The sequence below is a fragment of the Papilio polytes genome, unplaced genomic scaffold (assembly GCF_000836215.1).
Source record: "Papilio polytes unplaced genomic scaffold, Ppol_1.0 DF823688.1, whole genome shotgun sequence".
Classification (NCBI taxonomy): domain Eukaryota; kingdom Metazoa; phylum Arthropoda; class Insecta; order Lepidoptera; family Papilionidae; genus Papilio; species Papilio polytes.
This window is the reverse complement of record NW_013525516.1, coordinates 1,162,431-1,188,209: the sequence shown is the minus strand read 5'-3', so window position 1 is coordinate 1,188,209 and position 25,779 is coordinate 1,162,431. Positions and strand designations below refer to the sequence as shown.

Genomic DNA, 25,779 nt, shown 5'->3' with positions numbered 1-25,779 from the left:
ACGTTTAGTTCTAGAGTTGTTTGTGGTTTATCTTATATTGAAATAACTATATAGCTTTTGTGTATTTGAGAAGGTTTAATACTTTCAAAGAGTTTAAAGACATAAAAAGTTCTATCAAAACATCCAACTGTTTGTAGTAACGTCTCAATATCAGCTGTCAATACATCTGCAGGGTCATTTTAATTAAATAGGTTTGTAGGTGGTCACTGCATTGTTAATCTGTGGCTCATTAATCTGTCGTCTGACAGCTCATTCACAACAATCAGCGGGATGCAATTATTCCAGAGCAAGTCGGAAGTGAGGCGATATTGACGACTCTATTCGCCACTTCCTGTCTCTAACTACGGGGAAATAATATCTCTACACTAAAAATATTGAGGTTACTTTGTGTGGGATCAATTTAGGTAGAGTTAATTATTTTTATCTGAATGTAAAACAATTGAACCTTTTTACAATTGAAGATTTGTAAAAAGTGCTCTTAAATGCAAAGTAACTTTTGTTTTATATGAATTTATCCACTTAAAACAGTAATTGGGCAGTATTTTTAATGTTATGTTGAAGTTGTTGAAAAGTTATTTTAATTATTAAGTAACCTTTAATAACTTGTAAATATTCACAAAGAATATTAAATAAAGACTGCATCTGCTATTTTATTTGTCTTGATAAGTATCTAAAAATGTCAGTGTAATTATTCGTAAAGATAACAAATGAAAAAACTTAGAAAAACAATTCCCTTGTCAGTCGGGTAAAAAGATTTATTATTTAGCTCTGGTGAACTGAAAACTTTTAAATTGTAGAGTAAAACGTGTTGTAATAAGCGGCCGGCGAGGCGGTCGTATCGATTTTCTGATTTAGCCTCCCTCTGTAGATAACGGCGACGCTCAGGTAAACACAACCTCCATATAAATACCATAACTCCCATCAAAACGCTACCTGACCGCTTTATTAACTTGTCCATATGAATTCTTTCTAACGTACTAAACAAGCAGTGTGTTTTCATCGATCGTCTAATATCTTTAGACATTTCTTACTCCTATATTGACTTATACAAGCATATTATTATATAGATTCCTCTCTGATTGAGAATAACATCTGAGAAACAATAGAACTAAATTGAAAGTTGCCAGTGGTCAGCATTAGAGCTTCAACATTTTATGAATCAAACCTTAAACGTTTCTTTTATAGCAAAGATAAAAAATTAAATCAATATTTCACACTGCAAACGTTAAAGATTAGACAACAATAAATATATCCGATAAAAAGCACCAATAAAATAAAGTGTAGCATTAATAAAGATATACGAGGGAACAGAGCACGGTTTCCTTTGATTGGACGGCGATTTATTGTGCGGAAATGCCGTTACTCGGTAATATTTCCGCTCGGCGGTCTTCATTTTCCCTTTTTTACCGAAAAAAGGGCGCGTGACGTCTTAATACAAAGTTCGGACCACTGCTGCCCCTCGTCTTTATATGACACAGACTAAATTCATTCGTACTATTCTGAGGCTCAAAGAACCAGTACGGAAGACATCATCGTATAGTTTAATGTATCAGCTTAGGTTGAAAGATGTCTTCACGATTTGTGCACTGCGGGAGATTGTCGACATGTTTTATCGATTTTATCGCTGTTCCTTTGTATAAAAGCACTCTCATTTTAAAGGATACCATTTTTTAATAAATCATGAAATTTAATAGCATAGTTATTAGTCTACCAAATTGTTACATCACGGGTTGTAAGTTGGTTAATAGTTAGTTAATAAAACCCTTCTCATTGACATACAGTACGATCGACTTTGACATCTTTAAAAAAAACAGATTGGCAAAGACTCAGTCTATCATTTTCATTATAACAATTGTAGCTACCTAACTAATAGTAATAAAACTATCTTACAACGTAAGAAATCAAATCAACCTAAATCTGATAATCAAACATACGGTGCTAATAGCAAAATAAGCAGCTAACTGAATCGATAAGACAAATGGTCCGCGCGGCCCCGGCCCGGCCGCGGCAACCCCAAACTGCTCGCATCCGCACCGATGATATACGAGGGTGCTTCCTGACATCGGCCAGTAGCTACTTGATTTAGCGGAAAGTCAGATAAAACCTAATGCGAACAACAAAAAAATATATCACAATACCCAGCGCCATAAATATGACGTGTCGTAAACCTTTATGCCGTGTATCGCTACTGCTATGAGAAATTGCCGTGCCGAAATTCGTACACGTAGAAAAACTAAAATATTTTTTGGCAAAATATGTAGAAGCTTTTACTTTTTAAAAAAGGAATATTCAATCTCAACCGACTGAGGAGCATATTTTAGTAAACTAACTTACAGTAGACAATTTTACGATATCTTCTCTGTCTGCCCCTTCCGCTTAGAAGAATTGAATTCCGATTCCAATTCCGTAAGAATTGATTTGTTCTAATTAATGAAAAATTCAGGAGCGCACATTACACGTTTAAGTATGTATTATTATGTTAATTAATTGTTTAGATTTAAATACACTATGATTGAGCTTGTATGGTGGCATGTATGACGTGTTTATTAGCGCTGCAATAAATCGTATGCGGGCGGCGCCGGTGGTAAGCCGCGACCGCCGCGCGCGTGTCGCCCGGCCTCTTACAATGTTCTTCACATCCCTCCACATTATTTGATGACTTTGATTTACTTTAGGGATTTCATTTCGACATTTACACGCTTAGGAGATTTACTTATTCGGTTTATTAATATCATATGAATATTTTTGCAGTTAGTCTCTCACGGTGTAAATTTACTTACTTAATTTATTTAAGGAACGTATGTGGTATATTACAAAAGGAAATTAATGTCAATTTCAACAATAATAGATTTTGTGAAGACAAAGTGTTTATTATTTTTTTTTAATAACATTAGGTACTTCATATCCTACGTGTGTTAGAACGAGATACTCAAACAAGGCATAGGAAAAGCCATCAGCGGTCGTTATCGGGTTTCGAGTCGACTGCGCGCTGTCCGGCGATCGCTCGACGCTCGTCCATCATAACGATATTGCTACGTCGACAATATTGTTACCCGCTTTCCACACCACCCCGCTCCTTACAATACAACCCTAACATTGCCGCACTGGACTGCAAATTATGTCGAGATGTCTTACAAAATCGACCTTTCATTTGTCTCCAACTTTAGCCCTCGACTCCGTCCGCGTGGAATTAAAAAGAAACAAAAGCAAGTAGCTTATGTGTTCATCCAGACTGACTATGACTATGACCAGATCCGTTCAACAGTTTATTCTACAAACTCTAACAAATATCCATCCATCTAAACTTTCGCATTTATAATAGTGGTTAGTATTAAAAAAAAACGAAAAGTATACCCTATGTAAACAATTAACATACTCGCGTGCACAAAGCAAAGTTTGGTTTCTAATTTTCTCTCTACATTGAACTATGCAACTAAATGTTACTTTCGGTAGCTTTAATTCCGATTGGTTATTTGCTGTACTTGAATAGCTTCTATCAAAGATCGTATAGAGTTGCCGAGGCTACGTTCACACATGTGTCACTCGTGTTTGTATCGAGCTAATCGGCTTAACCGAACTTCGACAGTCGCTTCTGTCGGCCCTTTACTGAATCGAAGGCGTTTTGAGAATCGAGATTAATTCACAGTATGTTTGGCTATTGTTGTACCGACGATTCCGTGCTTTGTATTCCCTGCATTATTTATTTAATAAACGGCGACATGTCTTTGTTGAATGTGTTTTCAATCAATACGAGAAGGCGTTAGACGTTCGTGAATGCGGATGTTTTTTGCTGCTTACAAATACCGAAGCGTAAAGGTATACATGAGTAGGTGTGATTGATATAAATATTGGTCCTCTAGAGATTTAAAGACATCGTTATATTGAATCAAAGCCTGTAATTATCATAATTTTTAAGATTCACTTCTGATATATAATTTTCTTTTAATCTTACTAATCTTACTTCTTACTAATATTATAAATGCGAAAGTTTAGATGGATGGATGGATAGATGGATGGATGGATGGATGGATGGATGTTTGTTAGCGTTTGTAGCCTAAACGGCTGAACGGATTTCTATGAAATTTGGCACAGGTTTAGAGCATAGTCTGGAAGAACACATATGCTACTTTTTATCGCGGGAATAGTTACGGTTCCCCTGGGATTCATTAATTTAGTTTTTTAATGTTTACTCGATCATTCTGCAACGGTTCAGCATATCTTATTGAAATTTGGCACAGATATAAAACAAAGTCTGGAGTACACATGGGATAAACTTCATCCCCGAGAAATGTCCGGTTCCCGAGGGATACGTAACTTTTTGTAATTTATATAGTTTGTATGTTTTTTAATACCACGCGGACGAAGTCGCGGGCAACAGCTCGTTTAAAATAAAATAGGTATACTAATGTGTATAGATGAAAGATTTTATTGATTTTATTAAGTAGGCCGAAACATCCCATTTCATAAATACTATCGCAATTAGATTTGAGAATAAGTTACAGTATCACTGAGTAAAATAGCCTATAATTTACACTAAAGGGATAGGTATAGATATGATGATAAAGATATAATGTTCTTTGCAACTTAGGTGAAGTTGGGTCGGATCGCTGTTATATTATAAAAATACTAGCTTTCACTCGCGACTCCGCTTCCGCCGCTTAAATAAAAAAAACATAAAAGCCCATGTGTTTTTCCAGATTGTTTTCTACATCTATCCAAATTTCTTCGAAATCCGTTTAGGCTACAAACTCTAAGAAACATCCATGCATCTATACTTTCGCATTTATAATAGTAGTAACTATGATATTAAACAAAATAACTATTCCTGCATAGAAGTCTAGATTATAATTTTAATATGTATTTGTATGTAAAGAAATGATTGTATTGTCCAGTCGGTCCCTAGTTACACGGTTGTTTTCGCTGGAGATACGTGAATGTCGTCAGAGGCGTTGCGTTCTATTTGCCAGTTAAATATTTGCCGGACCCGGGGCCGGGGTGTTATCTAATCACGCCGCCTACCGATAGCTTGCGACCCGATTACTCCGTATTTGCGCTCGTAGCGACATTCTTCTTTACACCTGTTCTACTTTCATAGAAATACTACCTAATCGAATCACTCATACCTTTTTCATAGACTTTAAAATCTATATATGTTATATATGTTCGTACTTTTTGAAAGTATACAATATAGTCGAAAAAATCTGCCGTGTAATTGATAGATATTGAATCCTTTATTTTAATTGAAAAAACTGTTACCCAATTATCCTCTTCTAGAAGTATTAATATGGGATAAAATGTTATGTTACAAGTTATAATTTATTCACTAACACTTTCTCCTAAGTAATATAAGGTCAAACGCCAACACAAACTATCTATAAATTTTTTTTTTTGTTCCGTTCAATGAACTGGCTCAAAAATCTACGCCAATGGTTCAGAAAGAACGACCGTTCGCTTTTTAGAGCCGCGGTGTACAAGAGTACAAGTTGCCCTAATGATCGCTGAACTTCGAAAGACGATTACAAGAAGAAGAAAAGATGTTCAGACACTCATTGCTCATCTTTTTCACACGTGTGCTGCAACAAGCTATTTTATCTAATGCCTGTCTAGTACTACAGTTTGGCTGTCAGCTCATCAAAAGTGTCCTTTTTTTATTGCCCGTGGGGAATGGTTTACGCATACTCCGCGCCCAGGGGAACACGATAGTTAAATGGGACGCTCCCCCCATAACCGAGGGGTTTATTGGGTATGCCCTCCATACCCACTAAACCCCTCGGTTCCTCCAACGCCTTAGGCCGCGATCCCGGCCTTCGTCTGCTGTCATTGGCAGTACCCTGAATTATCAAAACTATCCTATGCCGGGGTAAGTCATCGACGATACTGACAAAGAACAATTTGATTCAATCTGGGTTAAAAAATTGAATGATTAATATTAAAAGTGATTATTGTAAAATAATAAATGCGGTTAAGGCGCGGATCTTATAGCAAACGTGGTGCGGCGCTGTTATCTCAAGGAAAGCTTTATCGGTTATCGCCGATTCTTGTAAATAAATACACCCAGCGGCGGCGTGGAATATTCAATATTGTGACAGGTTACATTCACAATAAATACCAACGCAACAATACCTAAATTACATTAAAGTGTATTGGAGAAAAATGGAAACTTATTTTGAAGATTCAATTTAAATGTTTTGTTCTGTCTAAAAACTTGTATATTTTATATTGTTATCCTTAACATTATTCGTGCAAATTTAATTACTGAACATTATTTGTAAAAGTTTGGATGGATGGATAGATGGATGTTTGACACAACTATGTATCTCCGAAACAACTTAATGGATCTTGATTAAATTGTAGACGTAGAACATAGTCTTGAAGAACACGTAGGTCTCTTGTTATTTTTTTTTTACTCGAAGCATTCAAAGCCGTGGACAAAAGTTAGAGCAAAATATTTTGAAAATTCCCATTTTCTTTACATTTTACTTCTCATTGGTAATATTCCTGATTGTTAAATTTATTTATTACTATAGAAAACTGTGAAATTAATACGAAATATTCATGTTTTCTATATATTTGTCACAATTTTTCATTTGTGCAATTGTTTATAAAGGTGAAATAAAAATCAATAAGTCTTTTAATAATCACATAATAATTTATTTTAAAATCGGTTTATACAAATTTAATGTGTTTACTTAAAAAGTATTACTACATTCTACAATGATGTTAAATTATGACGATTTCAAAAATTCGCACCAAGTTTACATTTTCACACATTAAAGTTCTTTATTTCGGTAACTTATACCAATATTTACACAATATACACATTTAGCTACGAAGTAATTAAATTTATATAATTTCACTTTGGAATATACATAAATAATTATTGACTAAAGTATATTCGACTATAATACTGAACCTTACATCTAAATATTGCATTCTGATAAAATCTGGTCAATTTCTCATAATATTAGACAATATTAACTAATAACTTTTATAAGCTTTTTACATTAATATACAAATCTAGTTATGTAATGGAATGTATAAGTACCTAAGAGTTTTTCGCTGCCGAAACAAGTTGTTTTGTAACCAAAATTCACATTTATAGTAATTCATATCAAAGTACCGACTTTGTATAACCTTATTTTAAAATTATAATGGTAACTAAAAATTCGAAGGAAAGAGCTAATTAAAGATAATCATGCTACATCTTTACGCTGTTGAAATATTATAGGATAATAACGCATTGACATACTATTAAATAGGAACTCTATGCACCTTAAAACTTTTTAAATTAAATAAATAAATACTAATACTTCCAGTTTACGTAATATTCGAGGTCCCTCACAAAAAACTGCGTAATAAAATTGTCAAATCAAATGGCTTTTATCATTTCGTTATCAATGTACATGAAATCTTTGTTACTAAAGAGATGGATATTACTGGGCATAATGTTTTAAATTAACATTAAATTAATCAGTTTTTATATTCACAATTACTTGTACTAAATGTTTCATCTATTTTTCCGAAATAAAATGGTACAAAGATTACTTAAAAAGTAATAACGCTATCCCCAATTCGAAGCGATATTACTCCGTAACGACTAGGAAATCACTGATCGATTTTATAATCACCACCAACAGCCGCTTGGCTGGGATCCGTGGCCGACGGGCGGCTGGTGATGCATAGGCTGGTATGGAGGCAGCGACATACCTAATGGAGGAAGACCATCCGGCTTGCCTATACAAGGCCGGCCGTCCTTCACAAGAACTGGTACCGCCACACGGCGAGGAGAATTTAAACTTCCAACGTTTAAATCATGAGCCCCTTTCTCCTGCACCGCTCGTTTCGTCTTGTATCTATGGTTCTGGAACCAGATCTTTACCTGCGTCGGTGTTAAACGAATCAAACTCGCCAAGTGTTCCCGCTCTGGAGCAGAGAGGTATCTTTGCTGACGGAACCGTCTTTCTAACTCATAAGTCTGCGCTTTGGAGAAGAGTACGCGTCGCTTACGCTTCTTGTGCGCGAGATTAGGGTCGCTGGTGTTTGCCGGCTGGTCATGGTCCTCATCATCGTGGTCAATGTCGTCGTGGTCCTGGTCCTGGTCCTGATCGTGACGTGGGTCGGTGATAGTCGGCGACGAGGCTGAGGCTCCCACATAGGATAGCTCGGACGCGCGCGATGTGCTGTCCGGACTCGCTTGTTGACCAATTCCACCTATGAACAAAATTGAATCTTTAGAATACTAAAAAAAACATATCCTTATGCTTATACTAAAACTATGTGATAATATTAAATGTAACCTATTAATAGCTCTTAAAACTCTTAGGTTTGTATTACGAAGGCGTGTTTAAAAACAATCAAACAAGTTTTTTTTTTATAACAGTGTGTAAATATTTGTCTCTAGATAATTCCTGAAATGTACCGTTAATAAGTAGGTTAAATAACCCGAAGAATTTATCTATTTATAAGCGTAATAAAATCGAAAAGGTACAAATTGCCCAAATAAATGACATAGTGCATCGACACCATTGTAGCAATCATTGGACACTACATACTAAAACGGTTGTAATACAAAACACTCGTTCCTTAATCTCCACTTAATCTGGTAGGGATGTGCTCTATTTAACTCCAACTACATTCGGTTACAAACGAACAAATAATGGGACGTGAAAAAATCACAGCAAATATAGCATTGTCCGGAGCTCACCCCTCGCGAATTCAATGATTTCACACGGCTGTGATAATATGGATGGAGGGGGTTGAGTTCGGGGTAGGGCGCGGGTTGTGCGCAGGCTGGGCGTGGTGCAGGTCGCAGGGGGTTGCGCGGGGCCGGGAGAGGCCACCACTCCCAGCCCCCGGCAGCTGGGGCTCGTTTTGTTCCTCTATTGTACCGTTCACGTCAATAAACGCATCCAGATAGATACTGTTAGTAAACCGTGTTTTTTTATCGGTAAATGAAAGTAAACGTTTTTATGATGTTTTAAATTCAGTTAAAAAAAGTTATTTAAAATGACAAAATGATAAATCCTCGACAACTGAACACAAAGTTTGATTAGTTTTATATCTCTACGAAACTAAAGACTACTAATAAATGTCTAAAAATCTACTCGCGTACAAATATTATAAACATTAAAGATTCGTATTTTTGTACATATTGAAATAACTCAAAAACAACTAGGCCGATTGCACAATTTTTTTCACTATTAGAAAGATAATTTGTATGTGAGTAACATAGGTTATAATCTTTTATTATTTTTTAACTACATGGTGACAAAACCGATAGTGTCCAATAATGTATCAAATGATATTTTAAAATTTTGCTTTTAGCACGCACTTTATAATAACACAGATTGCAAATAATTTGTTGCTTCAAATGGTGCAATAATGTGGTTGTTATAACAACTGACAGCGGAACAACGCACGCGAACTCTGCGGTTTTGTTGGGTGTTCGCGAATTGAAATCAGTCATTAGTCAAGTTAACTATCATTCACCACTGATTGCTTACAATTACAATCAGAAAGCGAAACTATTCCGACTTCACTTTAATAAAACGCAAGGATTCCGTTGGAAAAAGTTGACAGATGAACCATGGCCTTACTGACGACAAACTATAACTAAAAATAGAGACGTGTTTTCATTCTCACATCATCTCATAATTATATGGATACTAGCTTTCGCCCGCGACTTCGTCCGCGTGGAATTTAAAAAAAACTAAATAGCCTTTGTGTTCTTCCAGACTATCCTCTACATCTATACCAAATTTCATGGAAATCCGTTCAGCCGTTTAGGATACAAGCTCTAACAAACATCCATCTAAACTTACGCATTTATAATAAAAGTATGATTAATTGTTAGTTTTTAAGATTTTTTCGTGAAAATGTAAGTTCGTGAAAATAATGTTATGCTTTTCCTTATGCAAAATTAAGAATGGTCATCTATAAGTCGTTTAACCATAAATCTCAGGCAATTTGATACATCGCCGTACATAGGGTACAATAAAATCTATAACTGTCATTGAATAATGAACGAATTGCATCCCTAACAGCCGCAAACAGTGTGTAATTGATAGTCGACAGCTGCTTGCTAACGGAGGGCATGAGCCCAGTCTATTGGTGACAAATTCGTTTCGCGTCGCACCCCACAGACAAACAATCGGAGCTCTGGTAGCCCCCTAGCAGTGAGGGCGTGAACCATTGACTACCCCGGACATAGTTCAACATTTAAAGACAATTTATAGTCAATTGTCGTGCTTTAATTAGGGTATCTCGTGAGAATACGGAACATTAAATTAGAGTTAATTTTAGCGTTTTAGACCGGAAATCATGCGTTTAGTAAACCCTATTTTCTAGACTTTTAATAACTGATTTATCTGCATTTTTAAAACATATAACAAAAGCGAAATACGGAGTTTATAATCTTTATGTGATAATAAATAGGAATAGTAAAAGATAATTTGACTTTATTCACAGATTTTTTTAAATCGTTATCGCGAAGAAGTGTTAACAAGCAATCGAAAGTACGTCCGCAATGAGTGCCCAAATGTTCGATAAAAGCGATAAAAATAATTAATGACAACAACAGATTAGCGGGTGAAGGCACTCGACTGGAGGAGCATTTCAAAAAATAATCTCGGCCTCTCGAACACGACTACCGAAACGCTATTAGTTTCGAGTGGGTCACCGCGAAACTTTGTGACTGAGTACGTATTTCCGAAACATTAACATCAAAACAACGATCAGTTATGAGAGAAGTAGATAATAGCATATTTTACAAGAATGCCTACGACAAAGTTAACTTACAACAAAATATAATTAACTAGAGAGAGAGCCAAGAAATGTTATATTAACTAAAATAAGCAAATAGAATATTTTCATGAATACTTTTCAAAGTTCAATAATAACCTATATGTTTTTTAAATTTGCATTGACATTTAAATTTACACTATTTCTCGATATTTATTTATTAAAAACTTTATGCACAACAATTAAATACTTATAATACAAATGTTTAAACTATACTTAAACAAAATATGTGCAAAGGCATTATTGCCATGAATATCTTACAGGCAACCCAGTGGAACAGGAGAAGCTAGACAATCGATATGTTGTTTATTAATTTTTAATTTTAATAGTTAATATTGAAAATTAAATTGTTTACATTCAATAAAAACGTTGTTTTCTTCGAGATGTAGTAACATTAACGATATAAATGTTAACCGAGATAACATGATCAGTAGGCAACATGCGTTATCGGATAAAATTGACATTTCATACGAACGAGTTTAACCAGACTTGTCTTACGGCATGATAACGTATCAACACTCGGTTTAGATAAACCTGTGCCGAATATCTCCACCCAAGATAAACAGTGTAGCAATATAACACATTTGACAACTTTATGTAAAGCCAAGCGTTAAGAAAACCAAAAGAGACTATAGGGTTATTAGTAGTAGTTATTACTAGTTTGTCATCATTATCACCATCACAGACCTAATTTAAGATAAGCCTTCGAAAGAATACGGCCCCGCCTTCCATTTACTAGCTAGCAGTTGTTAATTTATAATAATTTGTCATGATAGTTTTAACCACTGAGTCTTTCAATGTCATTCAGATAGCTGTTATTAGAAATAGTTTTTCTATTCGATAAAAAAACGTAATAAAGATGAAACTGAGAATTGTAAATATCATATATAATAACATATCCCAGCAGAACCCGATAAAACTTTTGTAAAATAAAATGTAAGTTAGTATTACGTGCCTTAGTGTGGAATAAGAAAAAAAAATCGAGCCTCTGTGTTCTTCTAAACTTTTATCTACCTCTATGTCAAATTTAAGCAAGATCCGTTCCGCCGTGTAGACGGAAAACTGTAATAAACATCTATCCACCAATCTAAACTTACGCATTTATAATATAAGGAAGTAAGGTAAAGAAGTAAAATCGATATTGAACACTATTCCCCAATCGATTTAAATTCTATAGTAAAGTACTTACCGATAGGTTCATGTTGGTCTAAAGAAAGCCATGGTTGATGATGTCTGAGCAGATCGTGAGAGTAATGATGTTGGGGCGGTGCGTAGGGCGGGAGTTCCAGCCCGCAGCCGAGCCCAGTCGGTGCTGGCGCAGTCTCCAACCCCTTTGCTTCGTTCAGGCCCAGGATATCGGAGATCTGGAACCCCGGTCGCTGGCCTGGCATCTTCATACTATCTAAGAGTCTGTAACAACGATAATTTTTATTAAGTATAATTTTTTATCTGCTAATATGAATTCAAATCAAACTTAGAACGTGCAAACGCATTCTCTAGTTGTATAAAAATTCTCTCGCTTAGAACTTTCACTTAATGTTGTTCCAAACTTAAAACCAACAAAGTATTTTTTTTATTACCGGTATAAGGTGTAAGTATTCGAACAAGTTTTCATTTACTATTATTGTAAACTTTACATATAAATAAAAGATTTCAACGCACCGTTACAATTCAATGTCAAAAAATCTTCGAGAATTACTAATATGTAGGAGTAAATACATGTATATTTATGTCAATTATCAGAATAGTATAAACTTTAATAAGAAATATTAAACTTACTCGGGACTAACACTCAATAATTTAGTCGCCTTTACTGTATTCCAAGTATGTACTATCAAATTTTGAAACATTTCATCCTTTACATTATAGATAACAAAGGGTTTACGTGCACCGCATTGTTACCACAAGAAGGTAACACTAACAAGTTAACATTTACAAATCCATCTCAAGGGGCTATATAATTAAAAGAAAACATAAAATTCCATCATCCGTTCGATTCAAGAACTCTCGAAAATACGTGACTGCAATAATGGGGCGGTTGATGTCACAAAGGTTGCTCTTAAGTCGATCTGTCTATTAAAATATGTTATAACACCTTAGCGTGAAACGTCCCGTACTAGTACGTGACATCATGAAAGGCGGCGATGCAAAGCCGGCAGGTTGTAAACAGGACGATTAACATGCTCTCACTAACTGAGCAAGAGAACTGTCCCATGATAAGTTTCTTTATATTTCAAGATAGCAGCGATCGATCAGTAACATCTTAATGCGCGATTCACGATTGGCCAGTACAGTTAGTAGTACTCTGTAACTGTATTGTATTAACTGGCACAGTGTGAACGGTAGCAAGCACCAGTGAGTCCGACTGTAATGGTCAAGTGTAAACCGGGCAATATTTATAATCTAAACAGTTTGAGAGTAAATCTAAAGATCGAAAAAGAAATAGAAGTTAAACGCGATTATTTGTGCTATATAATTGTCATTTCTGTGTAATTACGCTAACAACAGATATAAAAACTTTTTCTGTAAGTGTTCCCGAACGCAGTCGACCACTCTGATACGAAAACAAACAATATTTCATAAATAACTCTCCAATATCAACAGACAACGTGATTGTTTATATTCCTTTACTACCGTTGCTTTACACGAAAGCGTTTTGGGAACTTTTTAACATAAGAAGCGAATATTTCTAAATGAATGTTTTCTTCATGCGTAATTAAGTTTTAGAAGTCTATTAGCAACTTAAATGTATTTCAGCTTTGATCATTGCATATAACTAATAAGTATGAGATAGTCTTCATTATTTGAAATTGGGTTTAATTTCAAAAACTTATTTATTATGGTCACCGTCTAAATGTAGCGTATAAAAAATAGCGTTCCATAGCTAAAAAATATTTTCGATAACTTCCATACTTTTAGAATAAAAGATGTAATCATCAATTTTGATAACATTTCCGTTATCGGTGAAGATTTTTTATTGGCACTTTTATGTAAAGTGCCATCGAAAATTGTGCACGTGTGCAGGCGCCTTTATCGTGAGGTAACATAAACACACTCAATGTTCGTTGAGTGTTGTGTTTATAAAAACCCAAACATCGCACTCGAGTGCTTAGGAAAATGCATTTTCTTAATGCTTTATTTGATACACCTGACCACAATTACTCTACTCTAACACTATTATTGACCATACTAATATTAACTTTTTGGTGCGGTTTTTAAACGTATGAAGCGATTAAAATGAATAGACTTCTTAAATCTAAATTTTAAACTTTGAAAAAAATCTAAGAATTGCGATATGGACATGATAATTGTTCCTATTATTATATTCACCTCTTAATATCATTTCGACAAAACAAATCAGAATATTTAGCGGGGCTATTTACTTAAAACATTTTATGGTTAAAGTTAAATTAAGATCAAATACAAAATCAAAGAATGCGTGTGATAATGAAATGCTTTTGACCCTTGTTACTTAATCGCTAACCAAAATAGGACCGATTTTTTTTTTCAGAAAATTAGGATCCATTCAGAAAATTGATTCAAACAGGTTCTAATATTTAACACAACGTATGATAACAATCACCGACCTACGCAAAACACATTAATGCTAAGAGTAATCACTTGTTCACTTTTAACTTATCTCACCCGGGAAAAGCGGATCTGAAGGCCGCCGGGTAGAGCGCCGGCAGAAAGGCCGGGCCCCACGGCGGCAGCAGCAGCGGGCTCCACAGCAAGCCCGCCGGTGCCAGCAGCGGCGGTGCCCGGCTCTCGCCATCACCCTCCGCACTCCTCATCTCCCGCACGGGAGAACTCGCCTTCGGAATTATCTTGACGGTTGATAACACTCGCGGGGACACGTGCTACGTCTCGCGACGTCGCCTCCGCACTAAACAACCCTCGAGTGGCCCTCGGGGTGAACAACACCCCGCCCGCCCTCGCCTCGACAGCCCACTCAGGCACGAGGGTGCTCCACCGACCTCCGCCAATCCGGGACCCGCGTCGTCTGGGCGGACCCCGGCGCGCCCAATCCGCGATCGCTCCCGACACAAAAAAACTGGAGTATACACTCTGAATAGAGGAGCTTTCGACGCAGCGCGTTTGTTATGCCGCTTTTTGTAATGAGTACGCGCGTTAAGCCCATTGTTGAAGCCCGGTCCGTTATGGACGCCGCGCCAAATGCCCGGATAACGATTTTCATTTAGAGTGTTTTTAATAAGTCCATGTAAGCTCGTATTTGTCGTGTCTACGTTTGTATCAACTCAAACTGTCAATATATGTATTCATAGCAAGGAAAGTCCCTCGTTATTAGTTTGCATTAGCATTTTAATCAACACAGATACCTAATCCAATTGAAAAAAAGAAACACTTTTATAAAACGAGACTATAAAAGATTTTTTTAAGAAGTTAAATATGAAGAGTAACGATTTGTTGTTATATTTACCTTTTTAATAACAATAATGAAATGTAAATGTTTACCATAAAATATAAAATAATTCTTGAAGTGATTGTCCGTCGCAGTTAGGTATACCTAATGACTAGGTACAAGGGACAGGTATTTAAACAAGTCGAAGCGGCTTAGTCAACAAGAAGTTTTGGCACATATGGAAGTACTTAGAGCACCGTCGACACCGGACAATGGTAATGAGGGTAGTTCCCCGAACAGGTACAAACTTCCATAAGTTTATGACTTGCACGTGTGCGCCGCATTGTCTCTTTTGTAAGAAGACCAACAACATTTGTTTCTACTTAACGAAGTCACAACAACAAAATTTTATAGAAATCTTCAAGACTAAAACCCAATAATCACAAGCAACAAATACTTACTAGGGTTTTTTTTTTCAAAAATCATTATGATAAGATTCACCACAAGTTATGAAAGACAATTAAAATATTTAATATAGAAAACTTTTATTAGACACAATTGTCTGATTAAAAGTAGCGTATCTTATATTTACAACTTTAATATTATTTTTTGTTTTATACTCCAATTGAATATGAAAAGAAGGTATTTTAAATACAGAGGTGGATTAATTGTAATTAATTTCTTACTAAAAAATCAATTTTATACAATAACTCAACGTTCAAGCTAAGCACAGCTAAAAGTTAATTATTAAAGAACTAAGTTAAATCATTAAGTAATCGGATTAGTTTAACAAGTTGCAGGTGTGCAACTGGCTTAGGACTACAATACGCGAGCGCCATCTGGCGAGTTAGCGAGTTACTAACCTAAAACAATAGCAACCTCTTCATACAAACAATAAAACACTTAACAGATGGTCACTTTTACAGAAAACTTAAGATACAAAAGAGCCTTGCTTTAAAAATAACTTTGCAATTTTAAATTGGTTTCAAGTTTTATATAATTTATCATGTACGATTTCATTATGTTATTTTGGTTTAAAAAATAAAATAATCTAAACCAATTACAAATACGCTATTTAATTCCACAAAGAATGTGATTTTTGATTATTAATTTTGGTTCAATGATTTATATCGCACTTTTAAAGTATAAAAATATAGCACTACATTAAAGGGAAAAGAAAACGGCTTGTAAAGCGCTGTGGCCGCATCAAAGGGCAACAATAACAAAGGGCAATTACACAGGGAACCATCCCCTAAGTGGCGTGCAGCGGGCTACGTGAATCGTTTAATTGACTTATTGAGAATGAGTTTTTAAAATATCTGTTTGAAACCATCGCTCCGCTCGCCCGTTTAATTTGCAGTATACCCAAAAGTTTACGATAAAACATCTCGAATATTCTCATATAATAATTTATACTAGAAAAAGATTTGGACATTTCTTACTAAATTACAGACCCGACTTTAAGAATACTTTTTCTAACAGAAATGTTTTTTGCCCGGTATCCAGATATGTTTTATTTCGCTATCTAATTAAATTTTTGTTGGCTTCTTATTTACAAATGTTTGTCTTTTTGTCAATTTTTTATTGTCCCGCGAAAATCAGATAAAACTCAATTTTATTCAATTCATGGTAAACAATCCTTCAGACTATTGGAAATATGTCTATTATTTCCAATAGTTTTAAAATAGGAAAATACATCACAAAAAGCATCCGTCAAAATTACTAACAGAGTATTGTAGTGTCTGTATTTTTAGGTTATACTATATCGGTAAGGTGCGAGTGCGAGGGCCAGATTTGTGAGGGTCGGGGGCAGGTGCGCGCGCCCTCTGCCGGCTCACTGTATCACTCAATACGCGACCTCCCAGCTCAGCGCAGCCCTACTACCATAGATTTATTGCCTTCATCGGGAAACGTTCGTTAGCGATCATCAATATCTGTCTACTAAACATATTGACGCACATTTACGGAGTTACGTATAGACGTTATTGAAACAGCGACGATAGTATGCAAATACGATTTATGATACGGTTTGGTTATCATTCTTCTAACCAGTGCGCTAACGTTTAATGAATTCGGAATATCGGAAGGAACATTGACTTAAAAACAATTAATCTTAAATGCGAAAGTTTAGATGGATGGATGGATGATTGTTAGAGTTTGTAATCTAAACGGCTCAACAGACCTCTATGAAATTTGACATAGACGCAGAGAATAATCTGGAAGAACACACCACTTTTGTTTCTTTTTTCCACGCGGACGGAGTCGCGGGCGAAAGCTCAAAAAAAACATGTACATACTTAAAAAGTGTTACTAGTTGGACTTTAATGCGTTTTTAGGTGAAATAAGCGAATGTCTTATTTTACTTACAATATAAATCTTTTTACGAAAACTAAAACAACATCGAAAATTTACCTTTAAATGTTAAGCAAATAAACTCACTTAATATGGTAATGTAATAAGTAGATGAATCGAAACAATTTATAAAGCCTATCATTAGGCGGCAACTATAAAACAGTCGTTTCGTATTAGCAATAGCTAATGATAAAATAATAGAGGGATGATTTTAGGCACGATAGAAAAGTAATTTACATAAAACTTGAATACACAATACTGTAGTCCGTGCGGTTCGTACCAAGCGCCGGTGCCCGCGAGAAAAAAATACCCCATGGCCAAATGTACCCATCGCTATAGCTTCCTTTCGCTTAAACGTACACGGTAGACAACTTTTTGCATAATGCGCACTGTAATGAAAGCTACTGTCTTTAAATTAAGCTATAATATCAGAGTTAACTGAAAGTCACCGACTTTATACATTACAAACTCCTTAAATACTCATTAACCGTTACAGAAAATCCTCTGTCAGTCAACGCTGTACTAAAATAAACTTTACGTACACAAAGTTTCTAGATTGAGAAAAGTTCGTACATTTTCATCGGCCGTAGAGAGTAAAAGTCGATGGGTTTTGACTGTGTATTTCGTTACGGCAATCTGGTTAGGCGCATTCACCGTAAATGGTCGGTGGCACGCGAATTCGCGAAGAGGGTTTCCAAACCAATTAAGGGCTCGAAGGCACGGGAAGGCTTGGGAAGGTGCAGCTGACGGATTACGAGCTCGATGGCACTCGGCGACTGGCGGCTGGTCTATTGGTGTGGGACACGCGAGCGTAACCACCAGACCGACTCAACTTGTATGGTGCAAGTGCAAGTCAATCTTCCTATATTTAAATTTTTATCTTAACCACCTTAATGTTGAAAATGCTGATTGATAATTAACTGAAATCTAGCGTCATGTAAAAAGACCTAAAATATTGTTTTTCTTAGTAAATGTAAGATAGTTGATTGAGGAATACATAAATGAGCATGTTTCAGAGAAAGATAGAAAAACGGTTGGTTAATTATTTACCTACTATACAATATACCTAGGTTCTTTAAGCCAAATTATCATGTCTACTGCATGGTATTGTTATAATTTGCTAGTTGTAAAACACATTAAAGTAAGGTGACTGTATTTGGTTAATATAATAAACCATTTTATTTATTGGTCTATTTAACGATGGCTACGTTTTCGACTTGAATCTTTTGTGCACCAATAAGAAGATTGCAGTAAAAATAAATGGCTGGCTCGTAAAAGAGCTACATGCAATTCGAATGCACTCAGACCGAGTCGGTGGCTAGACGGTTTTACGTTTTTAACTGAAGACGCCGGCGGTCGCAGCACGTCATGGAAAATACAAACTTTTTATTAGGCAATCCATTTGTTTAATGGTTTGGATTTTAAGACGGTTTTTGGAATACCTTATACGGAATTTTTAATTTGCAGAAACCAACATCGTCAATCAGAATATGCAGTGGGTTCTATTTGTAATAGCGTAGTAAGTAGATGGTTTTCTACTTACGCAATGCAACTTTAATTATTGTGCAATAACAACTGAATCAAATAAATGATTATGTGTATTGTGTTACAAGTAGTATAGTCAGGAATCGCAGAGTAAGCAAATTCAGGACAATTTATTTTAAATTAACAGAATAGGTGCAATGTTCTTGTCGAAGTAGCACTTTATGTTAATGGATAGATGTACATAATTCAAGTATAGGTAACAGCAATAAGACATTTTGTTTTAAGTAATAGATATATTTTAATTTTTTTTTTACTTCTATAAACGCCGTGCTCCCGACAACAATAACTGCGCATGACTTACATACCTAAGCCATAGGATATTATATCAACTCATAATATGCATACATTCCTTAGTTAACCAATGCAAAATGTCACATAGCTCTTAAGACATATTAAAGTACTGATAATTATGAAATCTATAAAAACACCAATTAATAAAATCTGTCTTGTAAACAGGTAACAAATTACATCTTGGTTTGAATTCATTTTGAATAGACATAAAATTCTCAAATGTAATTTATTTTGTATACTTACGCATAAGTGCCGTATCTATAGTCTTCTTCAGGCTGCCTGTACTGACAGCTAGGATCTAAACCGGCGCCGTAGTCCGGCGGCGCCACCGGCCAACTGTTGTCATAGTTGTAATAGTCCCCATAACCCATGTCATTCTCTCCCATCATTTTCATCATACACTAAACGACCGCTAAATAAATCACACACTAATACAGTCAATTATGATCGATTACTGATTGCCATTTGATAACTGTTTTGTGTAGAATCACCACCGATAAGGCGTTTAGTTTTCGTTGCGAGCAGTCGCCCGGAGACCGCAATAGTATCGACTGATCGATGGCTCACCGGCCATTATCAATAAAATCGTATCCTTATCATATCTAACAGCTTTCCCCTGTGATACGGGGACTTTTATAAACGCGGCGATCCGCTTCAATTCAAATATTGTGCAGCGAATTGCTATGAAATGGGTGGTCAAAGTGCCATTTAGCCAGCATGCGTCATATTCTCTAAGAAGCCAAGTTCAGATCTAGGAAGTACTGATAAACTGTAATACGTTAAAACTGACGGAAAAGTGTGAACTGTAGGTATAAATTACATTTTTTTTTAATTTTCAGAGAATTTCGGTTATTATTGTATTTCGAATTTTAGGTTATTATAACATAAGTAACAAAAAGGAGATATCACGGAGAGCTGCGTTATTTTTTTTTCTTTTAATTATTTTTCAAATTCTCTTTAATAGTAAAAAAACATACTTTGAGTAATAAATGTAATCGTATAACTTCTTAATACTTTGAGAATTTATTTAGTGTAAATTTGAAACATAATAAAAAGTGGGTACGTCGATTACCTCTGGTGGGACTCGAACCCACAATCCTCGGCTTAGGAGGCCGATGCCTTATCCATTGGGCCACAGAGGCGGCGGCAGAGCGTCGTCGCTGCGGGCATACGTTGTGATGCGGTTGCGTCACCGCGCGTCACAACCCAACCACGACTACGATACGCACATGTAAATGAAATGTATAACAAAATTATAATAACAAAGTAATAAATAATAAGTTATACGTACTAATGAAGGAAATAAAAGCATTTAAATTTCGAATAATGTCTTTTATTTTTATCAGAGGTCATTCAGATTAACAAATTCCATCATTCGAGACGAATGCTTAAATTTTTACATTGTCTAATGGATTTCTTATCACGCTGTAACGGAGAAAACTCATACGCAACAGATATCGGCGCTTAAAGGCTTGGTTTACATTACATCAGTAAAGTAGGCCAGTAGCTCTCAAAACCAGGGTTTGCATGCTACTGGCATCATGTAAACTAGAGCCAGTGCCATAACAAAATCTATGCTACGGTCAAACTATACTGGCCGCGTATTAACCAACCATATTTTCAGAGTTTTAAAATACGTTTTACTATTTTACATATGTGAATTAGTAAAAAGGCGTAATGGCTACATTGGTAAGAAAGAATGAACTTCCCCTTTTATTCCAGTTTCCTTTTTTTTGGGCCCTAAATAGGAGCTTTTTATATGTAGGTTTACGAAATATCAGAATCACAAAAGTAGTTTTGTGTTTTGTGATAAACTCTGACGCCTGTCATTATAAAATCAGTTAATTATCTTTGGCAGTTTTGACACCGAAGATAAGGATAGGTGTTAATTAAAGTATTACAAACCGATAGTCAATATTAATATATAAAATAATACTATTAAATTAACTCACGGGTATATATTTATAGAGAACCTCGGCCTGATTACGAACGCAGTAGTTTTGAGTTATTTTTAAAAAGATGAAAATGACAACGTTTCATTTGGGGTTTTTTACGTTTTCTGTTTTTCTAGTTTTTTATATAAAAAATGAAATTTTATCTATAGATCTTCTACCAAATTAGATGTTGTACTAAAAATGATCGATCGAATTCTAAAATGTAGTAAAATGAAACAACATTTTCTAAAATAATTTATTTTAATCCAATAAATATATTAAATAAAATTAATAATACAATATAATAAACAAAGAGCATACATTTCTTACAATAGACTAGCTACCGCTAAGTATACATTTAGATGTTACTGACTAATATTGAATTCTGTTTGTTTATAATTTGCCTAAATAAATATAGAGACCGCATAATTTCCGAAATGAATTTATTCACAAACTATTGTCTTATCATACTAATATTATAAATACGAAATTGGATGGGTGGATAGATGTTGATGAAATTCGGTACAGAGAAACACATACGGCCAAATAATAAAACATTTATATAGTAAAAGCATCACAATTGATAAGCCCTCGCTTAAACTAAAATTTTATATAAACTTCGACGTCGCACAGATTGTAAGCGGCAAGTTTCAGAACTCCACTTTTAAGCTACTAATTAAGTTTTTTTAATTACACGTGGATAAAGTAACTGACAATCTCATATTTCTATATTTTTAAAGTTCTGTTCATTCGTGTTGTCAGTTTGTGAATAAATTCATTCGATTTTTTTATGTTTTATTTATCTAGACATTTTCCAAATGGTCGTAATTCAGTATTTTTCGGTGACATAGCTCACTGCTTGTCCCTCTTGCAGGAGAAGTGCACGATGTCTCCGTCGGGATACCTGACGAAGGCGCTCTGGTGACCAAACCTCTTCTTGCAGACAGGACACACGTTGTACTCGTGCATCACTACGCTCTTAGACTCGTGGTAATGTTTCACTTCTTTCACCTGAAATAATTAGAAAAATAATTAAAAATGCATGATTTATGTGCTCGGTTTTTCGTATAGACGGATGCCAAAAATGCGATTAATAGCAAAAATCTAAAACATAGCTTATTCATGGAAACGGAAATATCATTTTTCATATTTTTATTCGCAGACAATTTAAAAAAGTGTGTGTTATATTAATTTTGTGACTTTTATTGCATAATCTTCGTACTTTTTTACAGAGATGTATAAAAACAATATCTATAATTATAAAGCCCGCTACACACTTTTTAGTTTTACAGTCGAAATGTACAGTTAAAGATGTGCGTTTGGCATAATTTGAAATATCAGAAAGTTGCTCCTATTCAGTTAAAACTGGAAGTTGTGTACTGTAAGATATAATAAATAGTCATATACCTGTAGATGTTCAGCGTAGAGGAGTCCTTTCAGTATCTGCATGTTTCTCTTGTCCGTGATGTGCTTCTGCAGCGCGCTCTGCAGGAACTGCTTGAGGCGCACCAGCGGCACCGAGCTCGGCAGCACCGACAGCGCCTGCAACAATGTATTTAAAACTTACGTTTAATCATACTAATATTATAAATGCGAATGTTTAGATGGATGGATGTTGTTAGCCTAAACTCCTCAACGGATTTCAAAGATATTTGGTACAGATGTAGATGATAGTCTGGAACATATAGGCTACTAACTTTTGTTTTTTTTTAACTTCACGCGGACGCAGTCGCGGGCAAAAGCTAGTATTTTTAATAAAGATTTTCATCATCGCCCGTAGTTTTACTTTTTTCTTGGTTTTTCTCCCAAATTGATCTATCCGTCGTTTAAATTATTCTAAGTGACTCCGCTTGCTCATAACAATACCACACCGATGACAAAAGTGAAATGGTAGTAGCTGAATTTTAGCCCCCATCCCTTTGTTTTAAGGAAGCGGACTTAATGGAGGGAGGCGTATAGAGTAAAAAATCTCTTTTCTGCGAGTCCCCTCCTCCGTCGATTAAAAGGTTCTGCAATTTCATATATGTATGGGCAGCGGTAACTTCTCTATTTTCATTAATACAGGCGGTCGGTCGATCATCGAGTGGAAACGCCCATGATGACCACCCTTATATTTCGTTTCAACCTTTAAATGCATAATGATGCATATATACATCAGTCTTCTCTTCCACACCCAATAGATTATTTTTTTAAAAATATCTTCCCTTTCATCTATGTTCAATTTACTACCCGTTACAATTAAGGATCTTAAAAAGAAAAAAATCATGCATTTAAGTGTTAAATTATGATGAAAATGTGTAAAATCTGATTTTTTGCGTGTGAAAGCCAAGAAGTAAACAAAATGTGTTGTATTATATTGTGTCTAAAATATGTTAGAGCAATGATTAGCTGAGTTACCTTGACTGGTGATATTTGATCAGCGTGCTTGTCGAGTATCTGCAGCGCTGTCTCGAGGTCGGGTTCGGCGGCGCGGGCGTGGCGCGGCGCGGCGGCCAGCGGGCCAGCCAGCGCGGCCAGCGCGGCGTGCGCCGGCTGCAGCAGCGTGCGCATCAGCACCACGTACACGTCCCGCCCCTGCCCCTGCCCCTGCCCCTGCCCCTGCACCTGCCCTTGCCCCTGCCCCTGCCCCTGCCCACTGCCCGCACTCACCTGCTCGCAGTACCGGACCGCTCTGTCTACGTCGCCTGGACGAATGTTTGCATTTTGTTGTAACAAAAAGTATTATTACAATAAAAAGTTTATTTATACATCTTTCGCCAATAAACTGCTTTGGCAGTTATTTGTGTTTAGTTATTATTTATGTACTTATTAAATCTTATAAATTCACATTTATAATACTAATATTATAAATGTAAAAGTTTAAATCGATTGTTTTTACGAGTATCATTATCCCGTCGTTTACGCAACTAGCTATCTACTAGCTGGTACCTTATTGGTTTTATAAAAGTTATGGTAGAGTTCGACATTGCAAGAAACAAGACAATTTTTCTATAAGTGGAACACCGCCGATTTCCGTGATTGTACTTTTGTACATTGCCTTTTCACTTTAACGCAAAATGTTTAAAATTTGAATTTTCTTTACTTAATTTTGGCGTTTGATTCAATTCACATAGCCACATTCAAAGGTATAAGAACGAAATGTTTAAATTAAGTATATTTAGATACTTTTAAATCAATACCTGTACGAAAACATGTATTTATTGTATTCAAACTAACTTACCTAAGATATGTACATAAATAGCGAGGGCTTGTTCGTGTCTTCCCAACTTGCCCAGTATAACTGCTCTTTCTTCAAACAGGCAATCATTAGGAAAAGGCAGTATAACTCTTTCAGGCGTATAATGAGAAGATTTTTCTAGAAACGCCAATAATTTAGCCTTAGTATGTTTTACTTCTTCATCCGTTGTACCTTCACTTTTATGTTCCAACATTTTCTCTCTGTACATACTAATTAACGCATCATGGAATAAAGAATTAGTTTCGTTCCATGTGTGAATAACATGTTCTAGATACGGTATGACTAAAGATTTGTGTTCACGTAATAGAAAATCTAGAACTTTCGGTCGAGATAGATTCTCAACTTCGACAATATCCTCTGTAAATATCTTCAAGCCTTCTTCGGGATGCTCTCGTAGTATCCAATCGGAGAATTTGAATATTAAATTTATATGCTCAGAACCTGGAATATAAAGTTAACATCATCATCATCTCCTTATCCTACTCCCGTAGGGTCGGCGCAACAGGTTTTTGTCCTCCACATAACTCTATCATATGCCATCTCAGTCATCACTCCCTTTTTGATCCATCCATCCATCCATCTCTTTCTAGGTCTACCTCTACCGATGTACCCTTCCACACTCATAAATAACGTTCTCCCTGCAACATGCGATTCATCCCTCCTTATAACATGCCCATACCATGCTAACCATACCATGGCATATAAAGTTAACATTTAAAGGAATATTTCACAGTTTTTTTACTAAGGTTTCTTTTAATTATCTCTTCAACGGATCTCAATTTCGTTTTTTCTTTTATTTCGAAATTTTCGCGGGCTATAACTAGTTTATACTAATATTATAAAAAGGAAAGATTTGTATATATTAAACAACTCAAAGACTGGACCGATTTCAATAATTCTTGCACTATTAACAAGGTGTTATCACGGAGTAGCATAGGCTGTGTTTTTACTAATTTTTTAATATCACGCAGGCAGTCGCGGGCGCCATATTATACAAAATAAATTATGATAAAACGATTGTTTAAATGTTTTTTTTTATTAGAGAAGGGGGGCAAACGAGCGGCGGAACATATAGGTGGTGAACGACGCCCTTGGACATCAAACATCAGAGGAACTACAGATGCGTTGCCGGCCTTTTAGGAAAACGTAGGCTCGCTTCTTGAAGGACCCTAAGGGCCTGTCCCACCGGTGGTAGATAGAGGCCCTGATAGTGTAAATATGACGTCACGTCAGATAAAATACAAAATTTCTGTCCC

General features: G+C 35.7%; 2 protein-coding genes and 1 non-coding gene across 3 annotated transcripts in view; all 3 read right to left on the bottom strand.

The window, feature by feature from the left end:
* Positions 1–6,944: 6,944 nt before the first annotated feature.
* LOC106104366 (homeobox protein Nkx-2.2) lies at positions 6,945–19,887 on the bottom strand. Its single transcript, XM_013284400.1, has 3 exons — positions 19,595–19,887; positions 11,990–12,210; positions 6,945–8,211 (listed from the first exon to the last, which is right to left on the bottom strand). Exons 1-3 carry the CDS (start codon positions 19,747–19,749, stop codon positions 7,625–7,627), a joined length of 963 nt encoding a protein of 320 aa, XP_013139854.1. The 5' UTR covers positions 19,750–19,887; the 3' UTR covers positions 6,945–7,624.
* A 533-nt stretch (positions 19,888–20,420) lies between these two features.
* On the bottom strand, positions 20,421–20,493 carry Trnar-ccu. Its single transcript has one exon. It is a non-coding gene; the product is annotated as a tRNA-Arg (tRNA).
* Positions 20,494–22,078: 1,585 nt separating this feature from the next.
* LOC106104376 (vam6/Vps39-like protein) overlaps positions 22,079–25,779 on the bottom strand; it is an 11,129-nt gene continuing 7,428 nt past the window's right edge. The window contains exons 10-13 of the mRNA XM_013284413.1: positions 24,506–24,964; positions 23,683–23,969; positions 22,693–22,827; positions 22,079–22,296 (exon numbers count right to left, since the gene is read on the bottom strand). Coding sequence (XP_013139867.1) covers positions 22,138–22,296; positions 22,693–22,827; positions 23,683–23,969; positions 24,506–24,964 — 1,040 coding nt within the window. The 3' untranslated portion in view covers positions 22,079–22,137. The remainder of the gene's footprint in view (positions 22,297–22,692; positions 22,828–23,682; positions 23,970–24,505; positions 24,965–25,779) is intronic.

Bases quoted from the DNA above. Each gene is read 5' to 3' on its own strand.
- LOC106104366 (XM_013284400.1), bottom strand. From the start codon at position 19,749: ATGATGAAAATGATGGGAGAGAATGACATGGGTTATGGGGACTATTAC. The intron at 12,211-19,594 runs GTAAGTATACAA...TCGTTGTTACAG, and splicing joins TATAGATACGGCACTTATGC to ACTCTTAGATAGTATGAAGA. The intron at 8,212-11,989 runs GTAAGTACTTTA...TTTTGTTCATAG, and splicing joins AGACCAACATGAACCTATCG to GTGGAATTGGTCAACAAGCG.